This window comes from Trichechus manatus, unplaced genomic scaffold (assembly GCF_000243295.1).
Source record: "Trichechus manatus latirostris isolate Lorelei unplaced genomic scaffold, TriManLat1.0 scaffold00128, whole genome shotgun sequence".
NCBI classification, from domain to species: domain Eukaryota; kingdom Metazoa; phylum Chordata; class Mammalia; order Sirenia; family Trichechidae; genus Trichechus; species Trichechus manatus.
Genome location: NW_004444064.1, coordinates 5,453,094 through 5,467,532, shown reverse-complemented (window position 1 = coordinate 5,467,532; position 14,439 = coordinate 5,453,094). Strand labels below are relative to the sequence as shown.

General features: G+C 51.4%; 1 protein-coding gene across 2 annotated transcripts in view; it reads left to right on the top strand.

The window, feature by feature from the left end:
* Positions 1-14,119, top strand: part of PDXK (pyridoxal kinase) — a 55,095-nt gene extending 40,976 nt beyond the window's left edge. Inside the window, exons 8-11 of one of the 2 annotated variants that reach the window (XM_004384801.2) lie at positions 7,525-7,636; positions 8,964-9,100; positions 12,570-12,636; positions 12,877-14,119. In XM_004384801.2, the coding sequence (XP_004384858.1) occupies positions 7,525-7,636; positions 8,964-9,100; positions 12,570-12,636; positions 12,877-12,989 (429 nt within the window). In that variant the 3' untranslated portion in view covers positions 12,990-14,119. Of the gene's footprint in view, positions 1-7,521; positions 7,637-8,963; positions 9,101-12,569; positions 12,637-12,876 lie in introns of both variants that reach the window. The other variant, XM_023739080.1, reaches the window with a different exon arrangement.
* Positions 14,120-14,439: the final 320 nt, after the last annotated feature.

Below are 14,439 nucleotides of genomic sequence, written 5' to 3'. Positions count from 1 at the left end.
TCCGATCACTCGCAGAGTTTTCCTCTTGATTGTATCCCACATAACTCTCAGGGTCTCTTCATTTTTCTTTGTTCTTTCTTCTGATTTTTCCTCAGAATTATATCCAAGTGTTTGTCTTCAATTTCGCTGATCCTGTCTTCCATCGTTTCAAACCTGCTCCTCAGCCCTTCTATGACACTGTCCATTTCTGAAATCTTTTTGTTTATCTTTTGGATTTCTAATTGTTGTTGTTCTATGATTTCAAGTTGTGAATTTTTTTTAGCATTTTGTTCCTGTATTATTTTCTTGAATTCCTCCATTTTTTGGTCCGTATTTTCCATGAATTTGTCTATTTTTTCCTCATTTTTGTCTGCTTTTTGGTTCAACTCTTGGATAGTTCTGAATATTAGAGGTTTGAATTCCCTATCAGTTAGGTCTAGTGCCTTCTCTTCTACTGGGAGGTCATCTGGTGTTTTATTTTGGACGCCTACTGTAACCACCCTGTCCTGTTTTTGTAAATGTTTTGATATTGTCAGCTGTCTTCGGGGCATTCAGTGGTTATTTTCCTTGTTTATTTACTGTAGATTTGTTTGTTTCGTCCTGCTTTTTTGTTTTATTTGGTTATGTCTGAGCATGTGGGCTGTACGTTCTTTGTTGTTTGCTCATCTGTGGGCATGATACTTTTCACCTCCTTCTCCAATGGGCAAGGTCAGTCACTCAGGTATGGTACAGCAGAGCAGGTCCAGCTGAAGGGGAGTTGCTGGGATGGGTTGTTTGTGACACGTACCAGGGCTGACAGTGTCAACTGGGAATCAGTGCAGGGCAGGTTCCAGTAGGCCATGTACGTTCTGCTTGGGAGCGTGATATTCAGCGCACAGTGCAGGTAGGCAGGAAGGAGGGGCTAGATTGTGATGTGTGGAGCTAAGATGGATATGGGAAAGATGAGAGAGAGGAGAGAGGAACAGGAGCCAGAAACATACACACATACAAAAAAGAGTGCTAAGGGAGCTTGCTATTGGAGTGGAGAGATGAGAGACTGAGAAATAGGGAAAAACAAAAATGAAAAAGAAAAAGGTAAAAGAAAAAAATGAACAAATTGAGAGACTGGAAATGAAGACAAAAAGGGAGTAAGAGAGAGAAAAGAAAACAAAGAAACAAGAAAAAAGAAATGCCCCCAGGGATGTCCCTGTGCGTCTGCACAGAGTAAGGGAGTAGCTTCCAAGCCGCACGGTACTGCCCGGCTACAAGAGGCTCCCAAGCCAAGAAAAGAAAAAACAAATGAACAAATCAATACAGAACAAACAAACAAACAAAAAAGCCCCAGGGGTCCCACCAGCTTGGCAGCACGGGCTGGGAAGCAAAACCCCAGCGGTGTTTCGCAGCCTTCCAGGAAGAAGCAAAGATGGCACACCGAGCCAGGTATTTGAGAGCAAGAAAGGGGAGGTGGTGAGCGGTAAGGAAGAAATCTAAAGTAGCGGAAGAAAGCAACACCAGCAGCTAACAAAAGGCACTTAGGGAGCCGGCCAGTGCGGGCAGGTGGAATCCAGGAGACACTGGGGTGAGGCTTGTGCTTTCCGGCCAAGAGACAGTGGCTGCAGGAAGCAGAGGAGGCTAAGTGGGAGTGATGAAGGGTGGGGGGTGGGAAAGCCTATATGGTGGGTTAGCAGTCGTTCTGTCTCCTTCTGGAAGCTCCACGAAGCTGCTTTCTCGTACCTCCTGTTCGCTGATCTCTGACAGGAGTCCAAGGTGGCGGCCCTGTGCTGCGGTAGCTGATAGGGGGCCGCTGCATGTATCACTGCTCACTCTCTGTTCTCAGTCAGTTTCTTATTCCATTTGGTGCTTGGCTGAGTTCTTTATCCCTTCATTTGATGCTTAGGGTTTCAGGTGTGACTCTGTTTGACTTAGTTTTTCTGATCTTTGCTGCAGAGGAACGGCATGGTGCTTCTGACTGTAGCACCATGTTGCCCGGAAGTTGTGACTCTATTTTGGCAATTCAATCAGACTACCATTCACTTGGCTTGGAATTCTTCCACTTGTACAGATCAAGTAAATATTTAGTAGATTGCTGATCTGCTTCACTCGTAGGGACACCACGATTAAGTAGCCAATGCCATAAGTCCGTCCAATTCAGGCTATTCAGATTCCTGCTTTGACTCCGCTGTCCATTACAGTAACCACAGCCACCTTATCTTTGATGACTGAGTGCCACCACTTGGCCTCTACCACTACGGGGTCCAGTCAGCCCTATTGTAGTTAGGTGTCTTAATTCAGTTAGGGCATTTCGCACTGTCAAATCCGACTTACGTAAAATGGCAATCACAGCAGTCTTCAAGGATGCTGAGGTTCCCTTCACAAAGTTGTGCCTCACCGTTGTGGTAAAAGGTGTGTTCTCTGGGCACTCCATGTGTGGGTCTGTGGGTCTGACCTGATAAATCCACTCTAACATGCCAGTTCCCCTAAGCTTTGGATTCCAAGTATACTAAGGCAGGGTTGTTGTTTCAGCTTGATTTAGTGCAGGCCACCGCTCCATCCATGCTTCAGTGAACCAACCAAATAAACTTAGATCCTTTCGGAACCTCTTGAGCTAAAACATTGAATGAATGATTTGTGCTTAGTGGACCCATATCAGTAAACTCAGACTAATCCAACTTTATGTTCCTTGCACCGTTATCCCACACCCTTAATAGCCATTCCCACACATATTCCTCAGGTTTCTGTTTGTACATATTAGAAAAGTCAAGCAGTTCTTTTGGAACGTAGCGTACCTCCTCTTGGATCAAACTTTGTACTTTACCTTTTGTGGCTCACTGGGACTTAAGTCTAGTTATAGGACAAGTCAAGTTATAGAAGCCAAAATGGATGGTAGGGATGTGTTCTGAGAACATTCAGCAAGGTCTTGTAAGGCATCTGCCTCAGGTGATGCCCCAGGCAGTGACTCAGACGAGGCTGTTTAGACGCAGCTGGGTTAATTTCATCAGATGAGTGTGGAGGGGCTGACAGTTTTACTGGGGAGGGTGGGTTAGCAGACAAAGACTGAGTAATCTCTTCAGATGGAAGTGAGTGGGCTGCTTCTGTTGGTAGGAGTAATTATGTGGAATTCAGGCTCAGTATCCCCAGCTTCCTGATTATCTCCCCATATGTCCCCACCCCCAAGTTTCAAGATCCCATTTCTTCCCAATCAATGCCCTTACTTTAACTTCGGACACCACTTGAGGTTGGGAATTTAACTGGCGTTGTAATTCAGCTGGTCTTATAAGACTCGGTTTGGTTTTCAGCAATATCAACTCCTTTACTACAAGAAATAAGGCTTTCTTGCAGGGCACAAGTAGAAACTTTGAGGTCATTTATGTGGCACTTGAGCTGTGACTCTGAAGCCCTGAGCTCATGTCTTTCTTTTACCACTTTGTCTAGCAAAAGTAGGACCAACCAGCCAGCTTCCTTATACTTCTTATTCTGACAAAGTTGTAGAAAGATATGAAACACGTGATCACCTAGAGCCTCATGTCTCACCAATATCTCATCTACTGGTGATGGTATTTTTTGTATTTCTGTTGCCACCTCGCGCCACGGAGTAGCAGTGTCCTCTTTTCTACCGGAAGGAGAGTCATCAACATCTTTAAGACGAACCAGACTTGGGAACCAATTTAGAAAACTTATTTTTATAATTTTGTTTCTCTAGAACCAGTCTTATCACCACATACTTAACTGTAGTAAACATTTCCACATGGTTTTCACCACGTTGTAAAGTCGTAGTGAAACCCATGTGAAGCTGTTCGCTATAGATTATTAACTAAGCACAAGTTCACCTATGCTTACCTTGCTTACTGGGTAGTCCATCCCTGTCAGGGACTGTAAATTTGAAAAGAGGCTTTGATTCTGTAGGAAGATGCTGTGGGGTTGGGAGAGACACAGATCGCAGCCATACTTAGAAGTGGAATCTTTGATGTGGTTTAAAAAATGTGAAATCGTTCACTGCGGTGGATCTGGTAAGCAAGGTAAGCACTGCGCTTATCTTGCCAATGGGATAATCCCCCCAGGTCATGGCTCTGTTGCTTGGCGTGCAGCCAGAGAAGGGCACACAGCCCCTAACATGTTCCAGTACCTTCTAGTTATTGCTTCTTGGCAGCAACTAAAAAATCTATGTCCATTGGATTCCTCCAGAGATACAGAACCAGTAAAAACCCATCGCCGTTGACTTGATTCCAACTCATAGCAACCTTATAGGACAGAGTAGAACTCACCCATAGAGGTTCCAAGGCTGTGTTCTTTACACCAGCAGACTGCCACGTTTTTCTCCCATGGAGCGTCTGGTGGGTCCGATCTGCTGACCTTTTGGTTAGCAGCTGAGCACTTAACCACTTCATCACCAGGGCCCCTCTAACAGAACCAGTACGATACAAACACTCTCTGGATTATAAACAAGTTCCATTCTTAAGTCTACCTTTAAGTTAAATTTGTATGCAAGTTGGAACAGTTAGGTACAGTTCATATCTAACATCAATTAATCAAATGTACGTCATAGAATACAATAGACTTTATGCGTTTGTTCGTAACTACAGCTTGTACGTAAATGGGATATTTGTAACCCGGGGACTGCCTGTATATATACACAGAGACTTATTGCAAAGATTGGCATGCACCGTCATGGGGCAAGCCAGCAGGAAGGGCCGCCAGAAGCTCTGGGGCAGGAGCTTACACAGCTTACACTGGGGCAGAATTTCTCTTTCAAAGTTCTTTTCTCCATTCTTTAGGATACTTTGGGAACCCTGGTGGCGTACTGGTTAAGTGCTACGGCTGCGAACCAAAAGGTCGGTGGTTCGAATCCGCCAGGTGCCCCTTGGAAACTCTATGGGGCAGTTCTACCCTGTCCTGTAGGGTCCCTATGAGTTGGAATCGACTTGACGGCAACGGGTTATGATAGTTGCTCTAAGGCAGTGTGGGGATGAGGAGAGGACCCTCACAATAGCATGTTAGAGAAAAGCCCACCTAGAGAGAGCTCAGTTCCTCCTGCTCCGTGTCCCGTCTGCCTGGCTGGGGTTACCTCCTGAGGCCTTGGTCTGGCAGACAAGGACTGGCTGACAAAGGGGAGGGCAGACTCGTCATGCTGCGTGGGGTCCTGACTGGGGTCCAGACTGGTCCCGGGCACCAGGAATTCTCAGACCACGTAAGTGAATTCAGGTCAGCACATGAGTCGTTTGTGGGGAAATGGTTCCTCCTCCTTTAAGATCCTCAGAGTGACCCCAGGAAAGTGGGCCTCAGTGGTGACAGCGCAGACAGGTGAGGTGCCCCTCTCCAAGAGCGAGACCACACCTGCCTCTAGCGCCAGCCTCCACTCCTCGGGCCCCTCCCTCTTCCGCCTTCACATCTCCATGTAGCTGGCCCTGTCCTGAGCCCCCATGTGCCCCAGAGGGGGTGTTTTATCCCCAGGCACATGCCGTTGGAGGCAGGCCGTTGAGAGGCGCTGGCCCTAGATGGTGATGGGCACATGGTAGTAGATGTTTGTTGAGCAAATGAATGAATGAATGGCTGTCTTAGTTTTCTTTGTCTGCCGTAACAAAGTACCACAAAGTGGGTGGCTTAAACCAACAGAAATTTATTATCTCACATTTCTGGAGTCTGGGAGTCCAAGATCAGGGTATTGGCAGTGTTGATTCCTTCTTAGACTCTGAAGGAGGCTCTATTCCATGCCTCTCTCCCAGCTTCTGGTGGCTCCAGGTGGGCCTTGACTTGTAGATCCGGTATCACATGATGTCTCCCTCTCTCTGTCTCTTCTTCTCTTTTATGAGGACACCAGTCATATAGGATTAGGACCCACTCTACTCCAGGACGACCTCATGTTAAGCTAACTGATACATCTTCAAAGACCCTATTTCCAATCTGTCACATTCGTAAATGCAGGGGTTAGGACTTCAACATATCTTTTTGGGGGACACAATTGAGCCCATTGCACCAGCTCACTAGAAGTCAAGGGGAAGTGGAAGCTATTGTTGCTTGATGGGGGAAGATGTGTGTGGCTTTTGCCCCAGAGGAGGGCACCGCGCCCAGGCCTGGGCCTTTGGACTCTTCCTCTGGAATGTGGTGCGGTAGGTGCCGAGTGGGGCTGGCAGTCTGATGGCACACACAGGGACTTGAAGACTGTGCCTCCACACCAGAGAAGCCATTCCTCGGCAGGGCACAGGCTGGGCACAGCCTCCAGAAATGTGACATAATAAATTTCTGTTGGTTTAAGCCACCCACTTTGTGGTACTTTGTTACGGCAGACAAAAACTACCCAGGACCAGGGGCTAGTTTTCTAGGTTGTCAGCCTCTGCGGCCTCCATCCCAGCAAGCTACACCCTGTGTCCCGCTTGCAAAGGGCAGCTTTGCCAGAAAGTGCACTGAATGAATAATTTCTTTTATAAGGATCAGCACAAAGCTGGTACCTATGAGGTAGAGGTTAAAGATGTCCCAATTGTCCACCTTTTTGAAACCACTGTCCCGCTGCGTCATCCCTAACATCAACTACTCCTCCTCCCCTCAGCACTCTCCCTCCTGTCTCTGGGTTCTGTAATTCGCTGCAATGGCCCACAGAACTCACGAACCTTATCAAGGAAATGGCTCACATAGTTGTGGAGACTGGTAGGTCCCAAATTCGTGAGTCAGGTGTAGGCTTCTCCCATCACATGGCTATAGGGTCTGAGAAACCCAAACCGGCAGTTCAGACCACAGGCTGCAGGCTCACAGGGCTGGGGAAGCTGGAGAATCAGGTCAGATGATAGGCTACCAGCCCATGGGGCTGCGGAGGCTAGTGAATCCCAGAATCCGCAGGTCAGACAACAAGCTTCTGACTCAAGTCCCAAGAACCAGAGGTCAGTCAATCATGAACCAGTTGCGGGATCCAGATGCAGAGAGAGAGAGCCCCACTAGGGCATCCACATATATACTTTGGATGCAGGCCACACTCCAGGGAAGGGCATAACTTGAGTAAGGGTAGGACTTGAGTCGTGCCCTCCTGCAAGGCTGTGACCCAAGACGCATCCCGCACCAATCCCGCCTCATCAACGTGTAGAGGTCAGGATCCACAACACATAAAATGGCGGACAACCATACAGTACTGGGAATCATGTCCCAAGCAAGTTGACAACCCTAACCATCACAGGTTCTATATGCCTTATTTGCATAGTCCCACTCAATCATTCCTGTTACCATCGAGTTGATTCCAACTCAGTGATCCTATAGGACAGACTAGAACTGCCCCCTAGGGTTTCCAAGGAGCAGCTGGTGGATTCAAACTGCTGACCTTTAGGTTAGCAGCCAAGCTCTTAACCACTTGACAGCACCTAACAGCAACAACCCAGTCATTGTGTGTGAGTCACAAAGATCGTGGCTAGAAGGGCCACATTCATTGCACCCTGTGCACTGAGGGAGCACATGAGCGTGTCTGTGCTGGTTGCTCGTGGTGCAGGGAGGGCCGAGGGCTTAGCCAACAGCTCCCATCCTCCGGGACCTGCCGTTCGTGCACGGTGTGGCTTGGAGCCGAGCTAACCGCTGTCCCTGCTGCAGCAGGTGATGGACGTGCTGCACTCCATGGGCCCCGACACTGTGGTCATCACCAGCTCCGACCTGCCATCTCCGCGGGGCAGCGACTACCTGATCGCGCTGGGCAGCCAGAGGATAAGTGAGTGCCCCCGACTTGGCCACAAGGGAGGGTCATCTTGCGGAGGTTTTACAGCTCAGATATCCAAAGAAAGGTGGGCCTGATTCTGCAAGGAAGGCGGCCTGACTCCACTGCCCCATGGGAAGGTCCAACTACGAGCAGAACCGGGGAGGTCCCCTGTGCATGGGGAGAGGGGAGCACTGTGGGTGCTGACAGCCCCGCCCCGAGCATGTGACCTCCAGCACGGGGTGAAGGCCTTGACCTGCGGGCTCAGGGAGCCGCGAGCTGCCCCAGTCACTCACGGCACTGACTCCCCATCGACCTGGGAGGATATTTCCCTTTCTTGCTGATTGTCAAATTGTATGATACTCTGTGGACTGATTTTCTCTGCTCAGTGTTAACACAGAAGGCTGAGGGGTCAACTGCTGACCTGGGAGCCTGTCCTGTAGCCACTGTCCCCCAAGGGCAGAGTTGCCTGCACTTCTGTGTGTGGCCTTTTCTCCCCGCCTGCCGCATCTGTGCACAAGAACACATGCACACACACACACACACACACACACACACGCACGAGCGCATACACGAACGCTCATGTTCGAGTACTCCCAGACAGCATCCTACAGCTCCACATGCCCCTGTGATTTTCCCGCATGTCATGGGCCTCCCTGCATGTCACATTGCATGTGTGGTGCTTAGCTGCACAGTGTCTCCCCCACGCAGGTCTTCCCCTGACTGTGTGGCCCTCCAGGGTTCTAGTCTGTCTTAGTTACTTAGTGTTGCATTTACAAAATATACCACAAGGGGGTGAGTTTGAAGAACAGAAATTTATTTTCTCACAGCCCTGGGGGCTAGAAGTTCCAAACCGGGCGTCGGCCATGTCGTCTCCCTCTGTGGGTCTCTGTCCCAGTTTCTGGTGACTGCTGGTGATCCTTGGTGTTCCTGGGCTTGCAGTCGGACCCTCAGTGGCTTCTGTCCCCGCTTCCCCACGGGGGGATTGGGTTTAGGATCCACCCTAATCCGGTCTGACATATTAATATACCAAAGGAAGACTATTCCCAAACAGGGTCGCCTTCACAGATACAGGAGATTGGATTTCAGCATAGGTTTTTGGGATACACAACTCAACCCATAACCTGGTCTTTCATGTTTTCCCTTGGGAAAGGGGCAGAGCTGGGGGTAAATGGGGGCTCCCTGGAACTCTCTGGGTCCTGGGCCCCTGGAAGAGGCTGCCCCATGCTTTGTCACTGTGAACACCCCCTCCTGCTTCCATGGAGGGGAGGAGCGGTGCTGGGCAGGGCAGCCGTGAGCTGGAGCCTCAGGTATCAGCGGACCTTCTCCTCTGCATCCCCAGGGCAGCCCGACGGCTCCACGGTGACAGAGCGGATCCGGGTGGAGATGCACAAGGTGGATGCCGTCTTCGTGGGCACCGGGGACCTCTTCGCCGCCATGCTTCTGGCCTGGACACACAAGCACCCCAACAATCTCAAGGTCAGCGTGGTGCACCACTCCCCAGTCATGCAGCTGTCCCTGGTCATGAAGTTGCAAAGGGGAGGAGGACAGCAAGCCTGGCCGCCCCAGCATCTCAGTGCTGGTTCAGCTTCCGCCCTGATGCCGGGGAGGGGCGGGCAGGGGGCCGGGAGCTCCAGAGTTCAAGTCTGGCCCACAGCCCACTGCCTCCCCTCCACCCTCTTTCCTCACCTGTGAAGGCGGGCCACCAGAGTGCCCACCCCTGGGCTGCGGGGTCGTGTGGGAGACTCTGGACTCGGGCAGGTGTGATCCAGGGGAGAATCCAAGTCCTGTGAAAACTGACCGGTTCTTAGCTCCAGGAAGTGGGTTGTGAGCCATCCTGCCCGTCAAGGCCACCTGGGCGTCTTGTGGAGATCACCGTGTGTGTGTTTGGTCTGCTAACGTAGTCGCTGCGATGACCTCATAAGCCTCTTTTACAGAAGGAGACGAGCAAAGGGCTAGGCTGCCTTGGAGGGCTGAGGTCGAGGTGAAGGTGGTGGGTGGACGTGTATCCATTAGACCGTGTTGGGGATTCAGCTATTACTGTGGGTTGTTGGGGTGTCCATCCCCCCGTTTGGTGTGTAACTGGCCGTGAATGCATCTGCGCGGGTGTCTTAGTTATGTAGTGCTGCTGTAACAGAAATACCACACATGGGTGGTAGTTTAACAAACAAATCTATTTGCTCACAATTTAGGAGGCTAGAAGTCCAAATTCAGGGTGCCTGCTCTAGGGGAAGGCTTTCTCTCTCTGTCGGCCCTGGAGGGAGGTCCTTGTCTCTTTGCGCTTCTGCTCCTGGAGGATCTCCACGTGACTTGGCATCTCTCTTCCCCTATCTCTGCCTCCTTATTCGGCTCCTTTTATATCTTGTAAGACATTAACTGAAAACACACCCTACACTAATCCTGCCTCTTTAACATAACAAAGACCACCCATTCCCACATGGGATTATAACCACAGGCATACCAAACCAAACCACCGCCTTCTCTCAAATCGATTCTGACTCATAGCGACCCCACAGGGTTTCCAAGACTGTAAATGTCTTCGGAAGCAGACGGTCACATCTTTCTCCCAAGGAGCCACTGGTGGTTTCGAACCGCTGACCTTTCAGTTAGCAGCCAGTCGCTTTAACCACTGTGCCACCAAGGCTCCTAGCCACAGGCATAGAGCTTAGGAGTTACAACATGTATTTTTGGGGGGGTACACGGTTTAGTCCGTAACGATGGGAATGAAGCATATGCGAGTTTGTGCAGTGAAGGGCTTAGGCTGGCCGTTCACCTCTCCCCTGCAAGGCGCAGAGGTGCTCCCGTGACAGGTCAGCAGGCACACACGGCACACAGCTGGGTTAACTGGCAGCAGTCGGAGGTCCGTTTGGTACAGAGAGTGGAAATTTGCTGTCTTAGTCATCTAGTGCTGCTGTAAGAGAAATACCACAAGTGGATGGCTTTAACAAAGAGAAGTTTATTCTCTCACAGTCCAGTAGGCTACAAGTCCAAATTCAGGGTGTCAGCTCCTGGGGAAGGCTTTGTCTGTCAGCTCTGGGGGAAGGTCTTTGTCATCAGTCTTCCCTTGGTCTGGGAGCTTCTCTGCGCAGGAACCTCAGTTCCAAAGGACACGTTCTGCTCCAGGCACTGCTTTCTTGGTGGTATGAAGTTCCCGTGTGTCCCTGCTCGCTTCTCTCTTTTATATCTCAAAGAGATTGGCTTAAGATGCTATCCAATCTTGTAGACCTCATCAGTATAAATACCACTAATCCATCTTATTACATCATAGTGATAGAGTTTACAACACATAAGGAAATCACATCAGATGACAAAATGGTATACATAGTCATACGATACTGGGAATCATGACCCAGCCAAGCTGACAGATATTTGGTGGGGGGGAGGCACAATTCAATCCATGACACTTGCAAAGTGCTGCCCCAAGGAGGCCCCATCCCGGATCTAGCCCAGCCTTGGGGTCATGACGTTTGTAGGGGTGGCCGTAGCTTCTACAGCCCCCACCCCTCAGTGAGCAGCCCAACTCTGACTTTGTGATGTCAGCTAGCAACACACTTCCCCCAAAAGATTCTGATGATCAGTTCATTCCAGGAACGCTTATTGACCACCCACTGCATGCCAGGTAGAGCCCCTGGGTGGCGCCATTAGTTAATGCATTTGGCTGTTAACCAGAAGGGTTGTTGGAGGTTGCAGTCTACCCAGAAGTACCTCAGAAGAAAGGCTTGGCGAGTTACATTCCAAAAACCAGCCATTGAAAACCCCGTGGAGCACAGTTCTACTCTGACACCCATGGGGTCACCATGAGTTGGAATGACTTGACGGCAACTGGTTAAAGGGTTAAAGGTTACCTGCCAGGCAATAATGACAAAGGTCTTGAGACAGCCTTTCCCACAGTTGTCTGTAGTCAGGGCGGAGGCAATTCCTCTCATACATAGGCACCTGCCCCGCTCTCTTGGGGTTTTTGTAGTAGGCTGTAAACCAGTGGACCAGGCCATGTCTGGCTGGGGAGCATTCAGCTCTTACTGTGAGTTGTTGGGGTGTATGTCCCCATCTGTTTGGTATACGTCTTAGTTCTCTAGTGCTGCCGTGATAGAAATACCACAGTGGATGGCTTTAACAAACAGAAATTTATTCTCTCACAGTTGAGGAGGCTAGAAGTCTGAATTCAGGGCGCCGGCTTTAGGAGGAGGCTTTCTCTCTCTGTCTGCTCTGGAGGAAGGTCCTTGTCTCTTCAGCTTCTGCTTCCTGGTTCCTTGGAGATCTCCATGTGGCTTGGCATCTATCTTCCCCCAGCTCTCTTACTCGCTTGGAGCCCTGGTGGTGCAGTGGTTAAGAACTTGGCTGCTAGCCAAAAGGTTGGCAGTTCAAATCCACTAGCCGCTCCTTGGAAACTCTATGGGGCAGTTGTACTCTGTACTATAGGGTCACTGTGAGTCAGAATAGACTCAATGGCAATGGGTTTGGGAGGGGCGGAGTTTCTTACTCACTTGCTTGTTTAATCTCTTTTATATCTCACAAGAGATTGACTCAAGATACACCCTATACCTATCCTGCCTCATTTATATAACAAAGACACCACATTCCCAAATGGGATTATAACCACAGGCATAGAAGTTAGGATTTACAACACACAATTTGGAGGGGGACACAGTTCAACCCAGAACAGTATGTAACTGCCTGTGAGCACATTTGCATGGGGATAAAGCAGATCTGAGTTTGTACACTGAAGGGCTTAAACGGGGCCCTCACCCCTCTCCTGGAAGGTGCAGAGACGTTCCTGCGACCCGTGGACATCCGGGGCGCGTGTGGCGGCTCGGCGTCCTCTCTGATGTGGAGCCCACGCGCCAGAGTTTGCATCAGCAGAACCGCCTGCAGGGCAGCTGGAGGGCTGCCAGGAGCAGGTGAGGCCCCCTCCCCCATGAGCAAGGACACAGGTCTCTGTCCTCTGCAGGTGGCGTGTGAGAAGACCGTGTCTGCCATGCACCACGTCCTGCAGAGGACCATCCAGTGCGCAAAAGGTACTCCTAGGGGAAGCGGGCGCACGGCTGGGAATATCGGACAGGGGGCGGGAGGAGGGGTGTGAACAGGCTCTCCTGCTGTGCATGGGCCGCCATGCCCTGAGGGCTGGGGAACAGTGGGGATGCAGCAGGAGCTCCTGGGTGGTGCAGGGGGCTTGGACGGGCAAGGGAGGGCGGAGAGATAGTGATGCCGGCTCTGTGGCCCGCGCCCTGCCATCATTGCTTTGCCTGTTCTTGCAGCCCAGGCTGGGAAGGGGCAGAAGCCCAGCTCAGCCCAGCTGGAGCTCAGGATGGTGCAGAGCAAGAGGGACATCGAGAACCCGGAGATTGTCGTGCAGGCTACGGTGCTGTGAGGCCGCGTGCACAGCGCCCGCCATGCACAACCTATCAGTGTCTTCATCGTCGTCCTGTGAAAATGTAACATCTGCCCTAGAGCTGTGACTGAGACTCCATTTGGTACCTGTTCTTCCCTGAGTGTCCAGCCTCCACTGTTGTGAATTGTGAAAACGTGCAGGCTGCGCTTTTTAAAACTAACAAGGCAATCATGGACGGCTCCCGGGTCTCCCTGGGTAACCAGCTCCAGTTTACGGCCTTGGGGTGTTTTGTCCCCTCGGCTTCCATCCGGTACATGTAGAGGGTGTGGGAGTGGCCCGCTGTCCCAGGGGGATTGTGTCAGTCCCGCCCCCCTCCTGCTGCTCAACCTGCGTCCGGAGTGGGTGGGTCTAGGAGTCCTGAGTCTTTGCCTCTCTAAGAATGAGCTGGGTTTGAATCGAGTGTATCTGGAAGAATTATGCCAAATATCTTTATTGTCATTCTCGTATTACCCGCCATTCCCATATCGGAGTTCTTGTTTCTTAACTTGCTGCTCTCGAGTCCTGGGCATCTCAGATATGGCCGTTTGGTCTAACCTGTATGGAAGAGACTTAGGCCGGTTGCTCAGACTTGCCAGACACCGGGCGGGCCCGTTGGCACGTCCTGCCCGCGCCCAGCGGAGTCGAGCAATGACGGGGGCCTGCTGTGTGCGCACCTTCCCGTGACCATCTCCTGACCCCCGGCTGAGGGGATGGAACTCAGTACAGGTGGAGCTGGGCGGCGGGCAGGCCGTGGGCTTCCGGGCAGTCACCATGACTGTTTCCTGTGGAAACCTTGGCTAATTCGCGGTGCGTGTGTTCTTCCCCACCGACTGCTGGTGACAGAGGCGTGGAGCCGCGGTGTTTGTTTATAGACAGGCGTGGAGGACCGAGGAGGGGCTTCTGTCCCCCTCGTTAGCATATTTTCTCCCTGGGGCCGGTGACCTCACCCCACTCTCCCTCCACCCTGTGTTCTGTGCCAAGCAAATGTCAGGAGGCAGGAGGCCCCTTCCTCAAAGCCAGCGCAGACCTCAGCTACCCCCACCCCACTCCCAGATGGGGGGTTTTAGCCCGAGCTGGGGAACAGCAGCACTTCAAGCAAGCAGCTCTGGGGTCCCCCACATCAGACCGGGACGGTGAAAGCCTTAGCGTTAGCTGTGACACAGGTCCAGGTGCCCACCGCTCAGGGGCGACCTCCCTGGACCCACTTAGGCCAGAATTGGGGTCACCCTAGGTGTGGTAGCAGGTGGAGGTGGCCATGGTCCCGAAGATTTGGGCCTACCTTGATCTCAGCACCCTGTCGCCCCGTCCTCCTCCCCCCAGCTCTGGATGAAGGTCCCAGGTGGGTGGATGGAGATGAATGTGGCCCCAGGAAAGTGGCCCCTCCCTGGGGAGACGCCTTGTCCCCTGCTCCATCCCCCACAGGCGAGCCCTCCTCCAGCTCCTGCCTCCT